This window comes from Periplaneta americana, chromosome 1 (assembly GCF_040183065.1).
Source record: "Periplaneta americana isolate PAMFEO1 chromosome 1, P.americana_PAMFEO1_priV1, whole genome shotgun sequence".
Lineage (NCBI taxonomy): Eukaryota > Metazoa > Arthropoda > Insecta > Blattodea > Blattidae > Periplaneta > Periplaneta americana.
Genome location: NC_091117.1, coordinates 83,290,346 through 83,316,016, shown reverse-complemented (window position 1 = coordinate 83,316,016; position 25,671 = coordinate 83,290,346). Strand labels below are relative to the sequence as shown.

Below are 25,671 nucleotides of genomic sequence, written 5' to 3'. Positions count from 1 at the left end.
CCATTAACAAGTTTTTAATTTTCTTATTATATTTTAGTGGATTACCTATTAGTGGATTACATTGATTTATGGGTACTTGATCCAATTTTGTTGATTATAAGATTAAATTACCTTAGGGATAACAGCGTAATCTTTTCAAGTTCTGGGTGTAATAATAGCTACCAAGGTCCAAAATTAATGTTGTTGTGCTTCAGACCTGCATAATGTGAAACATTTAGGTTCTTCGGAATATGTATTATATGTCTTTCTCGTGTTAAATATTACTGTACCGGTACCTGGTTAACACGAGAAAGACATATAATACATAATCCGATGTGATATAGTGTTAAAAGTTGTGTAATCAAGATGTATTTAGTTTCTACTAATGTTAAATTGTTATTTCATCCTGCACTATAATAAGGGTTAAAGTTTCGAACAAAATATAAATAATATAATAATAGTAATATTGGCATTTACAACTTCCTATTGATGCAGTGAATAAAATTAATGAAAACATTTTGAGAATAGTTTCTACTAAAAAGATTGTACAATGGCTTTTGTAACTCATATTACACTTGTTTAAATGGATTTCAATTCAATGCCATATCTTACATTATATCTAAATGATGGACAATGAAATAATAAATGTTCTACTGTTTGTTCACTTTCACAGACGCATTAAATTCCATTCTCTACATTAATATGACATTTGAAATATGAATGAAATTTGCCATGGCCGAATGAAATTTTTGTTATTAGAAATCTGGTAAAATTAATGTAGACCTACACTGTAAGGGGTTGTGTATATCAGGGAAGGAAAATTTCTTTTCGATGAGCTCATTATTATTATTTTTCCACTATGGATTCAGTGTGAGTTTTTGCACGAGATAATATTGTATATTGTTTTCTTTCAGGCGTATGTTTCATGTGCGTGGGGAATCTCAAACATCGGCTATGTGATGATAGTGTATGGTGTCACCCACTCCATCTCAGCCATACTGACAGGGTACATTGTGAAACTCACTGGACGCCTCTTCACAGTGTGGTCCGCTATGGTACTTCAAATTGGTATAATTGCCACTCTTCTCATCTGGAAACCAGAACCCACCGACAGTATTATTTTCTTCAGCATCTCTGGTGTCTGGGGCATCGTAGATGGTGTTTGGCTTGTACAGATCAACTGTAAGTGAATTATTCTTATCCAATACAAGATTGCCATCCTATTAAGTATAAATTAAATCTATGAATGTATATGAATAATATTGGGTGAACTATAAGCATTGAATCTACACTTGGCCCGTTTGTCCACCACAAGTCAAGCAGATGCGCCACCATATGGCTGATTGTGAAGCCTGCCTCCTGAATGTCACGTACGTCACGTCTTGTCAGTCTTAGGCCCATATTTACCAGTGAGCAGAATGGGGCGACAGAATTTAGGGGGCGGAATTTTTTGCCCAAAAGGCCTGTGATACATTCGCGAATTTTGTTATGAGTGAGTAAAAAAATACACTTTAAAATTCGGTGCTGAAAATATGTACTATGTAATTCTTTCGTAAAAAAAAATATCATGATACGACATTCGAACAAGACCAAAACGAATAAAAGAATACTTTTGCTAAAACAAAGAGCGATTAGCAATTCATTTGTGAAATGGTGCGGTTTCATTCTCATTTTCAAAGCAAGAATAAACATGGGGCATTCATTAAATTAGTCAGTGATATTTGTATGGAATTAGGCTAAAAAATAGCGATAATGACATTTAATATTATGAGAAAATAATGGAAAAGAATTGACAGATTAACAGTTACTGGCTGTGTATTATGATTCAATATTGCAGACCCGATCAAACAACTGTGAACGTTTGTCCTTACTTATTTTTCAAACTGCAGAGTGCTCACTGTTAAAACGTTTGTTTCCACTTGCATATGTGGAGTGACGGTAGCCTAGTAGATTGGTCAGCAGATGTGTGATTTAGTGATTAGTTAATTATTAAAGAATGAATGACTGTAGAGTTAAATTGAATGGTGCACAGTGCAAAAATATCAATCAAAAGAAAGACTGTTTGGAACAATGAATTAATCAGACAAATTTCAAAATTAGAATTATTGTTTAAGAAATCCGATTCGAAAAATTTGGCCCAACAACCTGGTACTTCCGTGTCCACTGCTTCTGACTTAAGTGTTAATTTTAATTAATAAAATCATACAGATACAGTACACGGCACAGACAACAATTCTTCACCAGCAAATTATAGTGACATTTTATTTCCTCCAATAAGTACAACGTAGTAAATCATTCATTCATTCATTCATTCATAGTGTTCTGCCCAAGGACAGGTCTTTCACTGCAAACCCAGTTTTCGCCAATCTTTCCTATTTTCTGCCTTCCTCTTTGTCTCCTCATATGATCCTTATATCTTAATGTTGTCTATCATCTGATATCTTCTTCTGCCCCGAACTTTTCTCCTGTTCACCATTCCTTTCAATGCATCCTTCACAAGGCAGTTTCTTCTCAACCAGTGATCAAGCCAATTTATTTTCCTTTTCTTGATCGGTTTCAGCATCATTCTTTCTTCACCCACTCTTTCCAACACAGCTTCGTTTCTTATTCTGTCTGTCCATTTCACATGCTCCATCCTTTTCCATATCCGCATTTCGAATGCTTCTATTCGCTTCTCTTCACTTCGTCGTAATTTTTTCTACCCCAAACAATGCCACACTCCACACAAAGCACTTCACTAGTCTCTTTCTTAATTCGTTCTCCAGAGGTCCGCAGAAGACGCTCCTTTTTCTATAAAAAGCTTCCTTTGCCATTGCTATTCTCCTTTTGATTTCCTGGCAAAAGGTACGTTAAATTAATTTATCAAAAATATTAGTTAACTGTTATTTTAAAACTTATTTTTATATTTTTGAAAACATTTTTAAGTTATGCTGTATGACTGTCAATTTTACATAAACTCTTTCAAGAGCAGAACCCCTCTGTTTGAAACTGAGTACACGGTAATTTATGACTGCTAGAATTTTCGGAGTAATGACCCTGCTAACTGTTTGCATCGCAATGAATCAAATAACGAATGGAACGGCAAAATATAAACTGCCCAGGATGGCAGAAATCTAAATACGGCCTTGGTCAGTCTATGTTATAATTTCGCTATTTAGTTGGCGTTATTCAGAATGTGTATATTAAGTTAATATGGCTGAATTCAGATATTCTCTTCTTCAAAGAGTGTTATGTATGATTCGTGCATGCATATGGAATTGTCTGACTGAAAAGAGATTATTTCAAGAAAGAATTTCGGGCATTAAGTTTCAGGACAAAATACGATTCATAGATTGGTAAATACATTTCGTAAAACAGGAAATATTTAAGATAAGAAGCCTAGAAAGCAATGTACTTTGCTCACAGAAGAAACTCACAGTCATTGGATATTTTCTGGAAAATTCTCTCAAAAATCACTTAGGTATATTTTGCATTTCTCCACGAATGTTATGTATTAGTTCATTTAAAGTACCTAAATGGATTTATCTTGTACACTTTACCTTTTTTAATCTCAGTCTGTTTTCGGGCGAAGCATGGTTCCACCTACGTGGATATGTTAATACATATTTTCTCAAATGTAACTGTATAGCGTAATGGTTAATTTCACTGATTAAATTTCCAACTTCTTTAATGTGTTAATATGAAGTATCTCCTTGCGCAACATGGATGAGTAAATTACTTTTACTTTTTGAGTGTTTATTAGTAATAACTTACGAGGGAAACCCTCGTAGGTAGGTTCATCAGTGCCATGAGCCTGACTCGCTGCAGATGACAAGCCAAGTGCTCAGGTTCAATGCTTGTTCTTCACTCAGTACTTAGCTATATAATGGAATATATATATTAAATTTGGATGCAGAAATGTGAAGATCCATCACGACCGATGTTACCTGGTAGAATAAATATACCATATATCATTATATCATATCATATTAAATTTGGAAGATGAGCTACGAATTTAGTTTTCGAAAGAAAGAACTTCATGAGATGCCATGCTCGAATGTTTGCTTGTGTATGTGTGAAAGTGAGAGTGAGAGTGTGTAAGGGAAAGAGTGAGTGATAATGTGAGAGAGTGTGCAAGTGCGCGAGTATGTGTGGAGGATAATTGTTTAAAATTTTGATAGACTCCCTGATGTCTTCAACACGAATGGTATAGCTCAGGCAGTAACACGTTTGCCTGGTGATCTGGAATTGCATTCAGACACTTGTTCAGTCTTCTCTTATGCTGATTACCTGGATGGAGTGAATGAATGCAAATAAATAAATAAATAAATGAATGAATGAATGAATGAATGAATGAATGAATGAATGAATGAATGAATGAATGAATGGAGGAAGAAAGGAAGAAAGAAAGAAAGAAAGAAAGAAAGAAAGAAAGAAAGAAAGAAAGAAAGAAAGAAAGAAAGAAAGAAATTAAATACATGGATGGATGGATGGATGGATGAACTAATAAGTAAATAAATGAATAAATAAATAAGTAAACTAATAAGTAAATAAATAAACTAATAAGTAAGTAAATAAATAAGTAAATAAATAAGTGAATAAATAAATAAACATATAAACTAATAAGTAAATAAATAAGTAAATAAATAAATAATAAATAAATAAATAAATAGGTAAATAAGTAAATAAATAAATAAGTAAATAAATAAATAAATACATAAGTAAATAAATAAACTAACAAGTAAGTAAATAAATAAATAAATAAATTGGTAAATAGATAAGTAAACTAATAAGTAATAAATAAGTAAATAAAGAAATAAACAAATAAATAAGTAAATAAATAGACTAATAATAAATAAATAAACTAATAAGTAAAAAAAATAAATAAACTGGTAAATAAATAAATACATAAATAAATAAACTGGTAAATAAATAAATAAACAAATAAATAAATAAATAAACAAATACATAAAATAATAAGTAAATGAATGAATATATGAATAAATAATTGAATAAATTAATAATAATTAAGTGAAAGAATGAATGAACAAATGAACGAATGAATGAATGAATGAACGAGCGTACGAATGAATAAATAAATGAATGAATAAACATTATTATGTAAATGAATGTACTATCATCCCTTTTATTGGAATTAAATTGTAAATGAACCACTAATACAGGAATGATCAGAAAACTAATAATAAGTAGATCCTGCATAATATCATCATCATCATCATCATCATCATCATCATCATCATCAGCCACAATACATATGCCACTTAATCTATTCTGTCATTAGGGGATGTAATATACTTACGTTAGACCTATTTTTAAAGTCATCTTCCCATCATCTCGGTGTTCCAATCTCTCTTGTTTCACTAAGTCTACAATACAATAGTTTTCTGGGAATTCTGTCGTCATTCATCCTATTCATATGCTGAAAGCAATTAACATTTCATTCATTCAGTGGTTAGCAGCTATAAGTTACAATTCAGTAGCCTATATACAGTGTAGTAATATGAACTTGTTTCTTCACAGTGATAACAGGAATATTAGTTTCTAGAATATTACACGAGCTTTGTGAATCACCTTGTAGAAACAAACAATTTCACATCTTTTTTGTTAGGAACACGTGCATCTTTCTCTTTTCATCTTCCCCTAACTTTTCCCTGTACTCAACGAATTTTTGTAAAAATTTTAAATTTCCGTTCTTCTCACCTGTATAAGCCGATTAAAGTGCAGCATTTGTTTCGCAGTCTATACGTCACCATATACAATCATCATCGGTAACTGTTGTATTATATGTAGGCCCTACTGGTACAATTCTGCGAACGGAGATCTTTAATTTCAAGTTTGTATTTCATTCTGTACATAATATTTATCATACAGTGAGAGTCAGCCAGGGGCTAGACCAGTGTCGGGGAAAGTAGTATGCATAGTAACTGCTGCGCCATTGCAGTGATCAGACCTCTTGCTCGCGTACGTTTCGTGTTTAGTTATGTAAACACGTTCACACAGTGAGGGTGCAGTTGTATACCGCACATTAGAGTGCAATAGTGGATCCATTATGAAATACCGTATAGCCTTGAACAACGAGTATTGTGAAATATGAGTCTTGGAAAACAGTTGTAACAAACTTCCGTCAGTCATTCCCTGATTCGGCAGAGCCTTCTAAAGCAATGTTTTACAATTTAGTGAAGAAATTTCGTGCAACTGGAACAGTATTGGATAAAAAACGAACATGTGTCAAGCATGTTCTCACTGAGGAGACATTAGATGAAATTGGTCACAGACTAGAGAGAAGTCCTATGACATCATCCCTCCATGTAGCTCAGCAGGTAGGGGGTGCCACAATCTTCGGTGATAAGAAGTAGGCCTACGAAACAATAATTAAAATTAAAACCTTACAAAATTCGTGTAAGTTAATTCAGAGTTTAATAGAAACTTATTATCAGAGCAGACTTAGGTTTTGCATGTGGTTCTAATAGTATTCGGTACTTGACCCCACCTTAATTTCTATAGCGACGAAGCATGGTTCCACCTCAGTAGTTAAAAGTAAAGTTTACGCGAATAACCCACATTCACTTGACGAACTTGAAATATCCAGCACGAAATTCGAGCCATTTTGGAGAACAAACAGTGGCGAGTTGCTGGTCATGTCTTCAGGAGTTGTGCAGCCTGCCAAATATCACAAGGATGTGATTTCGAACATGAATTGTGAATTCGGTAAGTACATCATTACACCATAACCGCAAAAGTGTGGAACGAATCCTCCGCAAATGATAGCATAATTTCGTATGAATCAGCCGCTGTGAGTGCGGTTAGGAGTCTAGCCCTGGCTGGATATTTTATCAGGATATTTTATCATTATTTTTCTGTTAGCGATTTATCTCATTCTGGAACCTGTCATTATTTTTCACTTCACTTCCAGCTGTGCATGATTTGTAAGGTATTGCCGTATGGCTCATTATGATGTATTTTTTTCAGCTTTATGCGGAATGCTGTTTCCTGGCAACGAAGAAGCAGCTTACAGCAATTACAGAGTATGGCGTTCTATGGGATTCATCCTGGCCTATGCTTATAGCCCTTATTTGTGTACTAGTACTAAGATCTACATCCTGCTAGGTCTACTAATTATCGGTATGGGTGGCTACATCATCATAGAATGGGGTGAAATGAGGAAGAAGAAAGATGAAAACTGTAAGAAATTGATACAATAGTGTAATGAAAATAAATTGGAAAGAATACATTATAAGTATAGACCAAAGAATTTCGCATTTACTTCAGAAAAAATTTAGGATAAAATATATTTTGCATTTTATTGTATAATTTGTATAACTGAGTAAACCGTTTTATGTTGAAATGGAAGAAATATCTTCTCTTTTTTCTTGTTTGAATCTTCAATTAAGATTTATTTTTTTGGAACCACACTTTTATCTTTTAGTGTCAAACGAAACAATGTTTGGACAATGTGTTACGTTTCTCCCAGCCTACTCCCACATTACAAAATTTACACATTAACATATTGGTCTTGGACGCACAAACACCGTCACTCGAAAACTAATTCGCTCTGTAACTGTAGTAACACAGCTCTTTTTTATAATTTAAATTTGGAAAATATTAGTCCCAAAAATAGGAAAACCGAATATGCCTTACTCCCCTCACTGTAGTACTGTACCTATTAAGTGTTACAGTACTAACCTTCTAGAAGGGTGTGGGCAGTTATATCCCTATTAGACAATACAGTGGACGTTTTCAATTTCAGTTTTCACCTATTGAGAAAGAATGGACACCTTTCTCACTGCCAAGGAAAACTGAAAAAAAAAAATATATATATATATATATATATATATATATATATATATATATATTGCAACATGAAATATTTGGTTACAAAACATAATTTCCCGAAAATGTATGGTAAAAAAAATTGGTATATTCGATATAATTAAGTACGGTAGCCTACATATTCACAAAAAAAGACAACTTTCCCTTTTAATCCAAATTTATAGTATTTACCGTAAATGCGAAAATCTTTGACCTCTAATTAATTATACCATCAGTTTTATAGTTTACTTTATTGAACCTAAGTTATGTGATGCAGAATATAAAGGTTGATTTCATTTAGTCACAATTACAGTGTAACTATACAGTTTATATTAGAGCTAGCATCTGTAAAAACGATAAAATTGAATGCAAATATGCATTTAAATGTATTGAATTAAATACTGTAAATATATTTTATGCAATTATAAAATTATATTTTGGAGAAGTATAAATCTTTAAATCTTTAAGCTATTCCAACCCACGTTCTACCTCTCTCTAACCTCTGAAGTGCCTTTGTAAGGATGCGAACTAACAGGGTTGTCACAACGCAGATGAAATCCAGTAGCCTAATGAAGTAAATTTGGTTGTAGCCTAATTATACTAAAAAAGCTCGATAGAATTTAATATAGCATACTATTATATTTATTCAAGCAGAAATATAAGCTTATTCATTCTTATTAGATTGCAAAATTTTGGTGATAATTTGCTTTTCAATTTTTTTTTCTAAAAATTCAGTCATACAGTTATGATTCATGCATAGAATGCAGAAAATTATGTTTATATTGTGTTTTTATTATTTATTTTTATTGTTGGAACTCTGAGCAACTGACGTACTGGTACTTCATGATAATCTGCACTATTGTTATGATAGAATCTGTTGATAGCTTGCTTTTTCTTTCCTGTTCATTGGGCAGTCATAAAAAAAGGAACATTTCGCTGTCAACTCACTGCACTGAAACTACGACACATTTCACTTATTCTATCCTGATTTCACTAACACTTCAAAAACATTTCAGTGTTCAAATACTTTGCACTGCCAATATAAACTATAAAACTTCACTGACACAACTCATTTCACACTTCTCTGACACAATACACTTCTTCACTGATACAACCTTTCAAATAACAAAATACTAATGAGACCCTTTAAATAGTGTGTATAATGTGTATAATATATTACCGCTTATTAGTAAAGATGGAGACAGTAGTAAGATTGCAGTACTCAATGAATTAGGTGTCAGAATAGAATATTTCACAAAAAATCTCTGAGTTTTCACGATACCTTACAAGTTAAATCAGCAAAGAAAAGAGCATGAGAACTGACATTGGAGGCCAGAAGGACTAGGAGAAGATTAATAATGGAAGAATACACTCAACATGTTGACAGGGAAGTTGTAACATATGCAGCAAGTGTTTTTAGTGCAGGATGTAAGTACAAGCATGTCCCAACTTTAGACATATTTCCCTGAATAATTATATTTATCGATACAAAAAACCTGATATCCCAAGAACCGTTTGTATGGTTTCATTCAAATTTTGTACCTACACTTTTCCTTTGTAATAGCCTCTAGAGGTTGGACCACAATGGTTAAATTTGAATGAAAAATTAGCAATTTTCTAGTAAAAATACATTGTTTAATACAAATTCAAAAATCTATAATAATTTAGTATGAAGTCAGCTGTGATGCTCATTGAGGACCAATTTTTAGATTACGATTTCAGATTTAAGGAAAAAAAATAGTAAATGGCTGTTATTTTCTCAGTTTAGGTTAAATCATGTTTTTTTGTAAGACAATGTTTTTTTTTTTTTTAAATTCAACTTTCAAACATATTCATTGTTACTAGATGTATTATATATCAAATTTAAGTTAAAATCATGTAGAATAAAGAGTGTAAAATTTGAAGAAAATACATAAAGTGGTAGTCAAATTATTTAATATTTTGTATAAAAGTGCAACCGCTACAGTATGAAAAACCCTTAAGTCTTTTGCCACATAAATTACTATTGTTAGTGGTTTATGTATATCATTAGAGACAAAATTTGAGGAGCTATGGATAAGATTGGATAAGATAACATGTGATAGTAAAGTTAACATTTATATTTGTGATAGTGTAGTATTTTGTGTAAATTTATATACTAGTTCGTTAGTGCAAATGCTTCTGATAGTATCTAAACTACAGCAAAAATAGAGAAGAAATTGAGAAGGAATACATAGAACGAGAAGTACTTTTGATTATGTCATCGATTGGATCATCATAACTGTGGAGACATCAGCGACGATGATGAAAGTGATGATTCAAGCAGTGCATCAGATATGGAGGGCATAGGACAGCTGGGGAACTAGACTAGCAGCAGTATAATGGTAAGTGTTTAATGTTTTAAGTACCGGTAGTACAACCACTCTAAGTTACGTCCCACATCCTAAAGATCCTGTATACACCCTCAAAATATATGTACTGTATTTTAAGAAACACCTCGAAAATTTGCCAAACTCAAAAATATTCTGTAAATAACTTCTTGTTTCTTAATAAACATTTGGTTATGCACGAGAATTAGCTCAAGAAGTGATTAGGTAACTAGGCCTAGGAAAAACACCGGAACTCACATGGACTCCCTCCCCATGTAAATAAACAACCGAGCCACCCCTACGTAAGTGGGAGGCCCTTGCCCTGAAGGGATTTCATGGGCTTATTATTATTATTATTATTATTATTATTATTATTATCATTATCATTATCATTATTATTCACAAAGGCTAACTTCGGCACGGACCGGTATAGCTCATATGTTTTCGGATTCGTCTTTTTCCCCCAAGCAGACTGTTTTCCAATCATCAGTGCAGATGAACAGTCATTGATAAATTTAAGAATATGGCTCCATTGCAGAAGCGTCTTTTATTAGTATAATTACTCTCAGTAGCCTAACTAAATAATTATTGTCAAAAAGTCTACTATTCTTGTTTTGTATATTTTATTTCTCCTAATCTTAATTTTTTATTCTAACTTTATTTCAAGGCGTATCTATTCAAATAATTTAAATAATAGAAAGGCCATTCCAATCTATAAATCAGGAGATAAAAAACAACATGAATAATAATATAGACCAGTGGTCGTCAGCACTCTCTGAAATGTGCAATGGGTACATGGTGCCATCCTGTGTGCACTGTCGTGCAACAGGGAGAGATAGAGCGCATACCAGCTAGCAGCTACGAGAGCACTATAGTGCACTGCGTTTTCCGCGGGTAAGAGAGGCTAGCCCCAGCGTGCTCTGTGCTGACGACCATGATATAGACCATTTTCACTTATACATCAAACTTGGCTAAAATTCTAGAAAAATGCATTGAACATAGACTAATAATAATTATTTACAAAAAAACATACCGGTAACACTTTTACCAGTAATTAACAGGGTTTTAAAAACAGTATATGCCCTAGAATTTATAACAAATTAATAAATCTACAAATTAATAAATCTACTAGGGAATTGGAAAAGTAATGGCAACATAGTCACTGTTTCACACTAAATTTATTTAGGTTACTTTTGGCATTACATACTTCAAATATAGTCTCCTGCCACGTTAACAATGCGTTGCCAAATTCTTGGAAGACAGCAGACTCCATCTGCAGCAGCATTTCTGAATCTCTCTCTCACTGAACGATCTAAAACTTTTCGGATGTCAACTCTTGATTGAAAGCGAATGCCTCACTTCCACCCAACTTGCAATAGTTCGGTATGGTAGGACTTCTCTCCCACAGGCTTCTTGTAATGCCCTAAAGCACTGAGTTGCATGTTTTTTTTCTTGCAACTTGAATTTTTATGAAGCATCTTTGTTCGTACCTTTAGGGCTGTATTGTTTACTATAAATCAGAAACAGCCACTGTATTTACGAAATGAAGGGTCCACGAAAAGAACATGCAAGTCACTTTGTTCATTTTTGGTTTTTGGTCCAATCTCCTAGCTTGTAAAGTGAACTATCTTTCTACTGAATCAAAATGGCAAAAAGTCTGCGTTGTAACATGGTACTTAAACTAAATGAGATGTAAATTCATAGTGTCTTATAAGTGTATTAAAGTTAAGAAATGCTCTTCTGAAAAATTTAAGAAAAGCGACTAGCATGTTCTTTCTGTGGACCCTTCAAATATGGCTGCTTCGAGACTTTCAGTATTGCAAAGTTATGAAACAATCGCTGCTCTATTACGTAGTACGAGATTTCAATGGTCACCGCTAGGAGCAAATACCTTACTATAATAATACCGGACAGCTAGCAGTTCTGCGTGCGAAAGGAGCAGGTGCTGCTACCTAGGCGGCAGGGTGTGCTGAAAACCGCGAAGCGAACTATAATCTACTATAATGTAGATTGTTGCTGGGCTAGTAAACAGTTTCATTAATTAGTGCTGTGTTAAAATATCAGGGTGTACATATGCTGTTTATAACTGCTGCAATATTACAGAAATACAAACTGCTCCAAATCGTACTTTCGATTTCCGAGGGATCATAAAACGTTAGCCAACAACATTCTTTAGTAGGCCTAATGCCTTCGTGTCTGTGTTGATAGAACAATAAAAATTAGCTTTTTTTATTTAGGCGTAATAAATGAATATTATTATTATTATTATTATTATTATTATTATTATTATTATTATTATTATTATTATTATTATTATTATTATTATGTACCGAAGTACATATGATATTTCCGTGCAGATATTCTGCGTCATCATATGATGAAAGGTGAGTGGAACGGAAAAAAATTCTCTCCTGCACTGGGATTTGAACCCTGGTTTTCATCTCTACGTGCTGATGCTCTGTCCACTAAGCCACACTGGACTCCCATCCTGATGTTGGATCGAATCCTCTCAGTTTAAGTTCCACCTCTTGGGTTCACTCTAGTGGTCTATCCTCATGCACTGCGTCATAGATGTATGACAGTAGGACCATGTCCACACACATGTGCAGAGGTGCACTCGTTATATATGATATGCGAATAATCACTTAGTGATTTAAGATGGCGCTTATTCTATCGGATCCCGGCCACTTAGTCACTCATAACGCCTGCACTACTGTTGTTATGTCGTGCGCTACTGTATGTATGTTGTACGCTACTGTACTACGCCGTGCGCTGGTGTACTAATGTCGTGCCCTACTGTACTACGCCGTGCGCTACTGTACTTATGTCGTGCGCTAGTGTACTTATGTCGTGCGCAACTGTACTACGCCATGCACTACTGTACTACGCCGTGCGCTACTGTACTACGCCGTGCACTACTGTACTACGCCGTGCGCTACTGTACTACGCCGTGCACTACTGTACTACGTCGTGCGCAACTGTACTACGCCGTGCACTACTGTACTACGCCGTGCGCAACTGTACTACGCCGTGCACTACTGTACTACGCCGTACGCTACTGTACTTATGTCGTGCGCTAGTGTACTTATGTCGTGCCCTACTGTACTACGCCGTGCACTACTGTACTACGCCGTGCGCTACTGTACTACGCCGTGCCCTACTGTACTACGCCGTGCGCTACTGTACTACGCCGTGCACTACTGTACTACGTCGTGCGCAACTGTACTACGCCGTGCACTACTGTACTACGCCGTGCGCAACTGTACTACGCCGTGCACTACTGTACTACGCCGTACGCTACTGTACTTATGTCGTGCGCTAGTGTACTTATGTCGTGCCCTACTGTACTACGCCGTGCACTACTGTACTACGCCTTGCGCTACTGTACTACGCTGTGCACTACTGCACTTAAGTTGTACCCTATTGCAATGCGCCGTGCACTACTGTACTACGCTGTGCACTACTGTACTACGCCGTGCACTACTCTTATTAAGTCGTGATCTACTGCACTACGCCGTGCAATATTGTACTACGCCTTGCACTACTGTACTACGCCCTGCACTACTATACTTATGACGTGCGCTATTGTACTGCGCTGTGCGCTACTGTACTACGCCGTGAACAACTGTACTACGCCGTGCACTACTGTTCTACGCCGTGCACTACTGTACTACGCCGTGCACTACTTTACTTATGTCGTGCGCTACTGTATCACGCCGTTCACTACTGTAGTGAAAACGTGCACTACTGTAATTATGTCGCGCGCAACTGTACTAGTTTGTGAACTATTGTATTTATATCATACGCTACTGTACTACGCCGCACACTACTGGACTTATGTCGTGCGCTACTGTAGTTACATCGCGCGCTACTCTACTACGTTGTGCACTACTTTATTTATGTCGTGCGCTATTTTAGTACGCCGTGCGCTACTGGACTACGCCGTGCGCTACTGGACTACGCCGTGCACTACTGTGCTAAGCCGTGCACAACTGTACCTCGACTTACGCTAATGTACTTATGTCGTGCGCTACTGTAGTTACATCGCGCGCTACTCTACTACGTTGTGCAGTACTGTATTTATGTCGTGCGCTATTTTAGTACGCCGTGCGCTACTGGACTACGCCGTGCACTACTGTGCTAAGCCGTGCACGACTGTACCTCGACTTACGCTAATATACTTAAGCAATGCACTACTGTACTTACGCTTTGCAATACTGTACTTACGCTTTGCAATACTGCACTTACACTGTGCACTACTGCAATTACACCGTGAACTACTGTACCTATACCGTGCACCACATTACTTACGCCGTGCACTACAGAACTACTCCTTGCACTGCTACACCCACACCGTACTGTACGGTACTACACCGTGTACTTCTGTACTTACACCGTGCACTACTGTGCTTACGCCGCATAGTGGTCCGAATCGCTTAAAACCCGGACAAAAGTAATAACTTCTTTTCTAGTCGTCATATTAACTTCAAATTTGGTACACTTATTACTAATAACATGTATCTAACGTGTGCAAATTTTAATGTCATTTGGAAATGAATAACTTCCCCCCTTGAGGGGTGAGATAATTATACGTTCATTAATAAGGGCCAAATTAGATATTTTTATCACACTGCTGTTATTTTATTGCAAAACTCGTTAAATGCAATAATTATAGTCATTTTATTACACGATATCATCAGCAACTCCTAATATAAGGGTTGAAAAGTTGCATAAGTTATGTAATCCAAAAGTTTTAAAATTATATGAACTTGTATAAGTAATAATCGAAATTCAATTAAGGATTGTATTTTTGTGCGTGAGTACATTCCTTCATTTAATAACATAAATAATCCATTAATATTTTCGTAGTTTTGAAGGAGTATCCAAAATATTACGTACCATTCAATACTACTGGTATAACACTTGTATGAACTTGCACACTTGTAAATTCCATTACATTATTGTGCTAATTTATACTAGAATATCTACATTTTTATACATTTTGTTATGAAGTTTAAGGCTAAGCAGAAATAAAGTATGCATTTTGATACACAAAGGTGTTCATCATTTGCATCTGAGAAGTGTGTCTGTCTCCCATCCATCCATCCATCCATCCATCCATCCATCCATCCATCCATCCATCCACCTACCTACCTACCTACCTACCTACCTACCTACCTACCTACCTATCTATCTATCTATCTATCTATCTATCTATCTATCTATCTATCTATCTATCTATCTATCTATCTATCTATCTATCTATCTATCTATCTATCTATCTATCTATCTATCTATCTATCTATCTATCTATCTATCTATATTTCCTCATGTACTTTAGTCCCTTTCTCCCTAATTTCTCCTCTATTTGCGATGTAATTTGTCCTTCATTTTGTATACTCCATTTCTCCTCTTTTCTCGCTATTGTAGTTCAATTGTCTGTTCTATCTTCCGCTCTATTTTCGGTCTACTTCTATACTTTCGCTCTGTATTCTGTTCTATCTTCTCCTCTATTTCGCTGTACTTCTCCTCTGTATTCGCTCTACATTTGCTCTATTTTCATTCTAGATTCTGCTCTATTTTCGCTCTATGGTCTCCCCTACTTCCACTCTATTCCTCTCTATAATCCGCTCCATTTTCGCACTACATTCTGCTCTAATTTCATCTCTATTTAACCATCTATTTCAGCTAAATTTCTACCTTTATTTTAACTGTATTTTTCTGCCTGTTTTCACTGGTTTACGCTCTATTGACGCTCAATTTTTTACTCTGCTTTGGCTCTGTTCTACGCTGCATTTCCTATCTATTTTCTGCTCTATTTTCGTTCCATATTCTCTTCCAGTTTTGCTTTTTCGCTTTAATTTCTGCCCTATTTTCGTTCTATTTTCTGTTCTATTTTCGCTATATTTCCAGTCTCATTTCTCTCCACCTTCTACTCTATTTTTGCTCCATTTTCTCTTCTATTTCAGATCTAATTTCTGTTTTATTTCCGCCCTATTTTCTGCCCGCTTTTCGCTGTATATTCCGCTCTATTTTCGCATTATTTTCGCTTCACTTCCTTCTCTATTTTGTCTCCGCTTAATTTTAGCACTCTTTAGCTCTATTTTTCTCTATTTTCTGCACTTTCTTCGCTCTATATCCTCTACCATTTTCGATCTATTTTTCCGCTCCTTTCTACTGAATTTTCACTAAATTTTTTGCTCCTTTTCGATCTAATTTCTCCATATAATTTGTCTTATTTTCTTCTCTAATTATTTTCTCTATTTTCTCCAGATTTTCTACTCAATTTTCATTTCATTTCTCCTAAATTTACGATGTAATTTGTCCTCCATTTGCTAATCTATATCATCTCTAATTTCTGCTACACTCTAGTTCAATTTTCTGTTCATTCTTCCTCTCTATTTTCGCTTTATATTCTGCCATATTCTGTTCTATCTTCCGCTCTCTCTTCGCTGTACTTTTCGTTTATTTTAGCTCTACATTTGCTGTATTTTCGTGCTGTATTCTGGTCTACTTTCGCTCTACGGTGTCCTTTATTTACACTCAATTTCTCTCTATAATCTACTCCATTTTCACACTATTTTCTGCTCTAATTTCGCTCTCTTTCGCTTCATTCTCAGCTCTGTGTTCATCTCTATTTAACCATCTTTTGCGCTAAATTTCTTGCTCTATTTTTCTCTCTTTTTCACTCTAGTTTCCTTTTTATTGTCGCTCAATGTTGTACTCTGTTTTAGCCTTGTTCTACCCCGGGTTTTCTGCTCCATTTTGGGACCAATTTAGCACAAATATTCAGCTCTATTTGCCCTTTATTTTCTCCTCTACTTTTGCTCTTTCTCCCGCTGAATTCTGCACTATTTTCGTTCTATTTTCCTCTCTATTTTCGCTATATTTTCAGTATCTATCTGTCTGTCTGTCTGTCTGTCTGTCTGTCTGTCTGTCTGTCTGTCTGTCTATCTATCTATCTATCTATCTATCTATCTATCTATCTATCTATCTATCTATCTATCTATCTATCTATCTATCTATCTATCTATCTATCTATCTATCTATCTATCTATCTATCTATCTATCTATCTATCTATCTTGAAGCAGTAATTAGGAGAGGGAGAGACCGATTTATTAGCGAAGTGATATCTCCATATTTCTATTACATGTATTCGCGGGGATGTTCTGGCGACTTCGTTAGAATTAGCTTCCCCACACAGGTGTTTCGTCACTTGTCAGCATCGGACAGATTTAGGGCCACCTTGAGCGGGGTTTCGTATAGAGACTCGATGAAGCATAAAAGCCGAAGTCGGACTAGACCCGTGGGAAAGATACTGCCAAGATTGGGTTTTCCAAAGAACGGGTATTCTTGTGAGATATACAAACTAATTTGAGGTTATGGGAAATCCAAAGTCTAAATTTAGAGATGACATATTTCGCGCCCAATAAGAAGAGATCTTGGTCCAGCTTATGAGGTCACTTTGGACCAATAGGGAATAGATTTTAAGCCGGTTAAGTGACGTAGTTTTTAACCAATAGAATAGTTAGTTTTAGCGTAGGATAGGTTTTTATAAATAAGGGTGACGGGGAGCGGAGATCATAAAAACAACTTCACATCGTGTCAGCGGCCCTACATACAGGGCACAATAACTACTTCGTTTGGTGTCGACAGGACTACTATTTCGCTTCGTGTCGACACAATCACAACATCTCATCGTGTCGGCGGCCCAACTTAATAGTCTTTCTTCAGGCGAAGACTCGATAGATTGAACTTTGTCATCGGCGAGACTACTCGCCATGGCGAGACTACTCGCCAACGTTTAGGAGCTTCGATCGTAGTGTACGGGACAGAGTATTGAATTTATAGTATCGGATAGAGCTTATTCAGAGCTGCAACTGAGTCGATACAGAATTGCGACCAACGATTGAATTATAAGTCAGCCGGAAATACATACTCTAGGGTTTACCAAGTGAATACGACAATAAACTTATAGTTTTGGAATTTACACTGCCTTTTATATAAGTAGCCGGCTTGGGATTATTCCCGACATCAACCTACACCACAACCGTACTTCGGCTACCCTGAGTGAATCTCACGCAACACCGAGACGCACCCACCCTCAAATGGCGCCCAACGTGTAGTCACAATAACCACTCACCCTCAAATGGCGTCCAACGTGGGAACTCAACAACGACACCACCCTCAAATGGCGCCCAACGTGGGGCCTCAACAACGACACCACCCTCAATCTATCTATCTATCTATCTATCTATCTATCTATCTATCTATCTATCTATCTATCTGTCTGTCTGTCTGTCTGTCTGTCTGTCTGTCTGTCTGTCTGTCTGTCTGTCTGTCTGTCTGTCTGTCTGTCTGTCTGTCTGTCTGTCTGTCTGTCTGTCTGTCTGTCTGTCCGTCCGTCCGTCCGTCCGTCCGTCCGTCCGTCCGTCCGTCCGTCCGTCCGTCCGTCCGTCCGTCCGTCCGTCTGTCTGTCTGTCTGTGTGTCTGTCTGCCTGCCTACCTGCCTGCCTGCCTGTCTGTCTGTCTGCCTATCTCAATTTCCTCATATACTTTACTCCTTTTCTCCATAATTTCTCCTCTATTTGCGATGTAATTTGTCCTTCATTTTGTATACTCCATTTCTCCTCTTTTCTCGCTATTGTAGTTCAATTGTCTGTTCTATCTTCCGCTCTATTTTCGCTCTACTTCTATACTTTCGCTCTGTATTCTGTTCTATCTTCCCCTCTATTTCGTTGTACTTCTCCTCTGTATTCACTCTACATTCGCTCTATTTTCGTCCTAGATTATGCTCTATTTCGCTCTATGATCTCCCATATTTCCACTCTTTTTCTCTCTATAATCGTCCACACCTGTGGAGTAACGGTCAGCGCGTCTGGCCGCAAAACCAGGTGGCCTGGGTTCGATTCTCGGTCGGCGCAAGTTACCTGGTTGAGGTTTTTTCCGGGGTTTTCCCTCAACCTAATATGAGCAAATTCTGGGTAACTTTCGGTGCATGACCCCGGACTCATTTCACCGGCATTATCACCTTAATCTCATTCAGACGCTAAATAACCGAAGATGTTGATAAAGCGTTGTAAAATAACCTACTAACCAACCATCTCTATAATCTGCTCCATTTTCGCAGTATTTTCTGCTCTATTTTCTCCTCTATATTCCGCTCTATGTTCATCCATATTTTACCATCTATTTCCGCTAAATTTCTACCTTCAATTTAACTGTATTTTTCTGTTTTTTTTTCAATGGTTTACGTTCTATTGTCGCTCAATTTTCTACTCTGCTTCGGCTCAGTTCTAGACTGAATTTTCTCTCCATTTTCTGCTCTATTTTAAGACAAATCTCCTGCTCTATTTTCGTTCTATATTCTCTTCTAGTTTTGCTTTTTCCCTCTAATTTCTGCTCTATTTACGTTCTATTTTCTGTTCTATTTTTGCTATATTTCCAGTCTCATTTATCTCTACCTTCTACTCTATTGTTGCTCCATTTTCTCCTTTATTTCTGATATAATTTCTGTTTTATTTTTGCCCAATTTTCTGTCCTGTTTTCCCTGTACATTCTGCTCTACTTTCGCTTTACTTCCTTCTCTATTTTTCTCTATTCTTCGCTGAATTTTTGCTCTCTTTAACTCTATTTTTCTCTATTTTCTGCACTTCTTTCGCTCTAAACCCTCTACCATTTTCGAATTACTTCTCCGCTATTTTCTACTGAATTTTTACTAAATTTTTTGCTCCTTCTTCGCTGTAATTTCTCCATTTTGTCCTCTTTCTTCTCTAATTTTTCCTCTATTTTGTCCCCATTTTCTGTTCCATTTTCACTTTACTTTCTCCTCTATTTACGATGTAATTTGTCCTCTATTTGTACACTATTTTCTCCTCTAATTTCTGCTCTACTATAGTTCAATTCTCTGTTCAGTCTCCCGCTCTATTTTCGTTTTATATTCTGCCCTATTCTGTTCTATCTTCCGACCTCTTTTCGTTGTACATTTCATCTACTTTCGCTCAGCATTTGCTATATTTTCGTGCTGTATTCTGCTCTATTTTCACTCTATGGTGTCCATTTCCACTCCATTTCTCTCTCTAATCTACTCCATTTTCACACTATTTTCTGATCTAATTTCGCTCCCTTTCTCTGCATTTTCAGCTCTATGTTCATCTCTATTTTACCATCTTTTTTGCGCTAAATTTGTTGCTCTGTTTCATCTCTATTTTTCTCTAATTTTCACTCTAGTTTCCTTTTTATTGTCGCTCAATGTTCTACTCTGATTCAGCCCTGTGCTACGCTGTGTTTCCGATCCATTTTGGGGGCAATTTAGCACGAATTTTCAGCTCTATTTGCGCTTTATTTTCTCCTATATTTTTGCTCTTCCTCCTGCTAAATTCTGCACTATATCCCTTCAATTTCGTCTCTATTTTCGCTATATTTTCAGTCTCGTCCTCTTCACTTTCTACTTAAATTTCGCTCCATATTCTCCTCTATTTTAGCTCTAATTTCTGTTCTATTTTCTCCCCATTTTTGCGCTGTTTTCGCTGTAATTTCTGCTCTATTTTTACACTATTTTTGGGTTATCTTCCTTCCCTCTATTTTCCATTGAATTTTCACTAAAATATTTGCTCCTTTTGGGCTGTAATGTCTGCATAAAATTCGTAATATATACTGCTCTAATTTCTCCTATATTTTAGTCCCATTTTCTGCTCTATTTTCACTTTACTTTCCACTCTATTTTCTCTCTAATTTTGCTTTTTACACTCCTCTAATTTGTGTTAAACTTTCTGCTACATTTTGGCCCTATATTTAATGCTATTTTTCCTTTTATTTTCTTGTCTATTTCTGCTCTATTTTCCTCTATTTCCCTTCTATTTTCTCTTCTAAATTCCCTCTATTTTGTGCTCTACCATCCGTCTATTTTCTGCTTTATTTTCGCTTTATTTTCACCTCTACTTTCATTCTATAATTTTCTTTACTTTCGTTCTGTTCTACGCGATATTTTCGCTCCATTTTCTGCTCTATTTTGTCCCTATTTTGTTTTCAGTTTCCGTCCATTTCCTCCTCTATTTCTGATATTTTTGCTAAATTTTCTCCTCTATTTCCCCTCATATTTCCCCCATAATTTTGGTCCACCTTCTCTCTCTATTTCCTCATATACTTTAGTCCTGTTCTCCCTAATTTCTCCTCTATTTGCGATGTAATTTGTCCTCCATTTTGTACTCTATTTCTCCTCTTTTCGCGCTCTTGTAGTTCATTTATCTGTTCTATCTTCCGCTCTATTTTCGGTTTACGTCTATACTTTCGCTCTGTATTCTGTTCTATTTTTCGGTCTATTTCGCTGTACTTCTCCTCTGTTTTGGCTCTAAAACTCGCTCCATTTTCATTCTAGATTCTGCTCTATTTTCGCTCTATGGTCTCCCCTACTTCCACTCTATTTCTCTCTATAATCTGCTCCATTTTCGCACTATTTTCTGCTCTATTTTCTCCTCTATACTCCGCTCTATGTTCATCTCTATTACACCATCTATTTGAGCTAAATTTCTACCTCTATTTTAACTGTATTTTTCTGTTTTTTTTTCCACTGGTTTGCGCTCTATTGTTGCTCAATTTTCTACTCTGCTTTGACTCTGTTCTATGCTGCATTTCCTCTTCATTTTCTGCTCTATTTTCGTTTCATATTCTCTTCTAGTTTTGCTTTTTCGCACTAATTTCTACCCTTTTTCGTTCTATTTTCTGTTCTATTTTCGCTATATTTCCAGTCTCATTTCTCTCTACCTTCTACTGTATTTCTGCTCCATTTTCTCCTCTATTTCAGATCTAATTTCTGTTTTATTTTCGCCCGATTTTCTTTCCTGTTTTCGTTATATATTTTTGCTTTATTTTCGCATTATTTTCGCTTGACTTCCTTCTATAGTTTTTCTCCATTCTCCGCTCAATTTTTGCTCTCTTTAACTCTATTTTTCTCTATTTACTGCACTTTTTTCGCTCTATATCTTCTGCCATATTCGATCAATTTTTCCGCTACTTGCTACTGAATTTTCACTCTTATTTTTCATCTTCTTCGCTGTAATTTCTGCATATAATTTGTCCTATTCTCTTCTCTAATTTTTCCGCTAATTTCTCCCCATTTTCTGCTCCATTTTCACTTCACTTTCTCCTCTATTTACGATGTACTTTTTGTTCTCCATTTGCTGCTCTATTTTCTCCTCTAATTTCTATAGAGAGAAAATAGAGAATAAAATAGAACGAAAATACTGCAGAATTTAGCTGTACAAAAAGCAAACCTAGAGGAGAAAATAAAGCTCACATTAAGCTGAAAATTTGTGCTAAATTTGCGCCGAAATGGAGCGGAAGCAAAGCGCAGAACAGGGCTGAGGAGAGTAGAATATTAAGCGACAATAAAGTGGAAACTAGACAGAAAAATAGAGATGAATTAGAGCAAGAAATTTAGCGCAAAAGAGATGGTAAAATAGAGATGTATATAGAACTGAAAATGGAGAGAAAGAGAGCGAAATTGGAGCAGAAAATAGTGTGAAAATGGTGGAGATCATAGGGAGAAATGGAGTGGAAATAAAGGAGACCACAGAGCGGAAATAGAGCAGAATACATCACGAAAATATAGCAAATGTAGAGCGAAAATAAACGAAAAGTACAGCGAAGAGAGAACAGAAGATAGAACAGAATATGACAGAATATAAAACGAAAATAGAGCGGAAGACTGAAGAGAAAATTGAACTATGGTAGAACAGATATTATAGGAGAAAATTGAGTAGGAAATGGAGGAAAAATTACATTCTAAATAAAGGAGAAATCAAAATCGAAATGGAGCAGAAAATGGGAGGAAAATACAGGAAAATTTCGAGAAGAATATAGGACGAATTATATGCACAAATTACAGAGAAGAAGCCGGAAAAAAATTTAATGAATATTCAGTAGAAAGTAGCGGAAAATTAGATCGAAAATGTTAGAGGATATAGAGCGAAAGAAGTGCTGAAAATGGAAAAAAATAGAGTTAAGGAGAGCAAAAATTGAGCGGAGAATAGAGGCAAAATGGGGAAGGAAGTGAAGCGAAAATAGTGAAAAAATAGAGCAGAATATACATTGAAAACAAGGCAGAAAATTGGGCGAGATAAAGCGTAAATGAGATCTGAAATAGAGGAGAAAATGGCACAAAAATTGAGTAGAAGGTAGAGTGAAATGAGACTGGAAATATAGCGAAAATAGAATAGAAGATGCAACGATAATAGATCAGCAATTAGAGCGAAAAAGCAAAACTAGAAGAGAACATATAACGAAAATATAGCAGAAACATTGTCTTAAAATAGAGCAGAAAATGGAGAGGAAATGAAGCGTAGAACAGAGCCAAAGCATAGTAGAAAATTGAGAGACAATAGAGCGTAAACCAGAGTAAAAAATACAGTTAAAATAGAGGTAGAAATTTAGTTCAAATAGATGGTAAAATAGAAAAGAACATAGAGCGGAATATAAAGGAGAAAATAGAGCAGAAAATAGTGCGAAATGGAGCGGAATATAGAGGGAATTAGAGTGGAAATAGGGGAAACCATAGATAGAAAATAGAGGAGAATCTAGAAAGAAAATAGAGCAAATGTTGAGCGAAAACAGAGGAGAAGTACAGCGAAATAGAGCGGAAGATAGAACAGAATACAGTGCTAAATTATAGAAGAAGATCGAAAATAGAGCGGAATATAGAACAGATAATTGAAATAAATTGCGCAAAAAGAGGAGAATATAGAGTACAAAAATGGGGACAAATTACATCGCAAATAGAGGAGAAATTATTGAGAAAAGGACTAAAGTATATGAGGATATATAGTTAGATAGATAGGTAGGTAGGTACGTACGTACGTAGTTAAGTAGGTAGGTATGTAGGTAGGTAGACAGAGATAAATAGGTAGATAGGTAGATCGATAGGTAGATAGATGGATGGATGAACAGACAGACAGACAGACAGACAGACAGACAGACAGACAGACAGATAGACAGACAGACAGACAGACAGACAGACAGACAGACAGACAGACAGACAGACAGACAGATAGATAGATAGATAGATAGATAGATAGATAGATAGATAGATAGATAGATAGATAGATAGATAGATAGATAGATAGATAGATAGACAGACAGATAGATAGACGGACATATAGACAGATAGATAGATAGATAGATAGATAGATAGATAGATAGATAGATAGATAGATAGATAGATAGATAGATAGATAGATAGATAGATAGATAGATAGATAGATAGATAGATAGATAGATAGATAGATAGATAGATAGATAGATAGATAGATAGATAGATAGATAGATAGATAGATAGATAGATAGATAGATAGATAGATAGATAGATAGATAGATAGATAGATAGATAGATAGATAGATAGATAGATAGATAGATAGATAGATAGATAGATAGATAGATAGATAGATAGATAGATAGATAGATAGATAGATAGATAGATAGATAGATAGATAGATAGATAGATAGATAGATAGATAGATAGATAGATAGATAGATAGATAGATAGATAGATAGATAGATAGATAGATAGATAGATAGATAGATAGATAGATAGATAGATAGATAGATAGATAGATAGATAGGTAGGTAGGTAGGTAGGTAGGTAGGTATGTAGGTAGGTAGGTAGGTGGATGGATGGATGGATGGATGGATGGGTGGGTGGGTGGGTAGGTAGGTAGGTAGGTATGAAGTGTCAAGGTCTTGGTCTCTTCAAAGCAGAGTGGAAAGCTAATACTTGTCGCGTCCTCGCACTGTCAGCCAATCCCTACGTCACAGCCACTCGAGATCTCTTTACTGAAAGCACCGAATGCGTCAAATCTTTGCAATTAACCGAGGCATCCGAAGTAATTAAAGTCCTACGAACCACTTTTTATGACGCTCGGTGTATGAGGAAAAAGCTTAGAGAAAAGAAATTAGAGGTGTGGGCTAACCTACCTCAGAAAGGCCTTTGCGTAGAGCTATACGACTACAGCGAGTTTACTCCGGCGAATTCCCGAGTAAGACATCGCGAAGGCCTAACCTCTAGCGAGTGGCGCGAAGCTATTAAAATGACTGCACAACTATCTTCCGTACGTTCCCTTCCGGGCAGGACTCGGGACAACATCCCCTGTCGGTGATGCCACAGAGAGCCAGAAACACTTGCACATGTCCTGGGCTCATGTCCGCACGGTGAAGTACTCCGTAACTCACGACACCATAGAATTCGTTCGATGATCGCCGAACAGTTTAGATCAACAAGTTTTCAAGTGTTCGAAGAAGTACACGGACTGGCAGACAATGCAGTACAAGAAGAATAGACATGACTGCCATCCCACCAAATAACAACAATGGCCACATCAAAGGTCCCACCGTTAGATTTAAAAAAGAACAAAAGAACCAACCTGAATATGTAAATAGGGAAAAAACGACATATATGTGTGTACAGTTCCATATTTCATGGACAAATACGGCCTACAACGAATTGAAGTAATACGCCTTATGGTTGGAGCGCGCGAAACTAT

At 36.0% G+C, this 25,671-nt stretch overlaps 1 protein-coding gene across 1 annotated transcript in view; it reads left to right on the top strand.

Moving 5' to 3' along the window:
• Window positions 1–8,233, top strand: part of LOC138697508 (UNC93-like protein) — a 51,839-nt gene extending 43,606 nt beyond the window's left edge. The window contains exons 6-7 of the mRNA XM_069822812.1: window positions 894–1,161; window positions 6,949–8,233. Of these exons, the coding sequence (XP_069678913.1) occupies window positions 894–1,161; window positions 6,949–7,181 (501 nt within the window). The 3' untranslated portion in view covers window positions 7,182–8,233. The remainder of the gene's footprint in view (window positions 1–893; window positions 1,162–6,948) is intronic.
• Window positions 8,234–25,671: the final 17,438 nt, after the last annotated feature.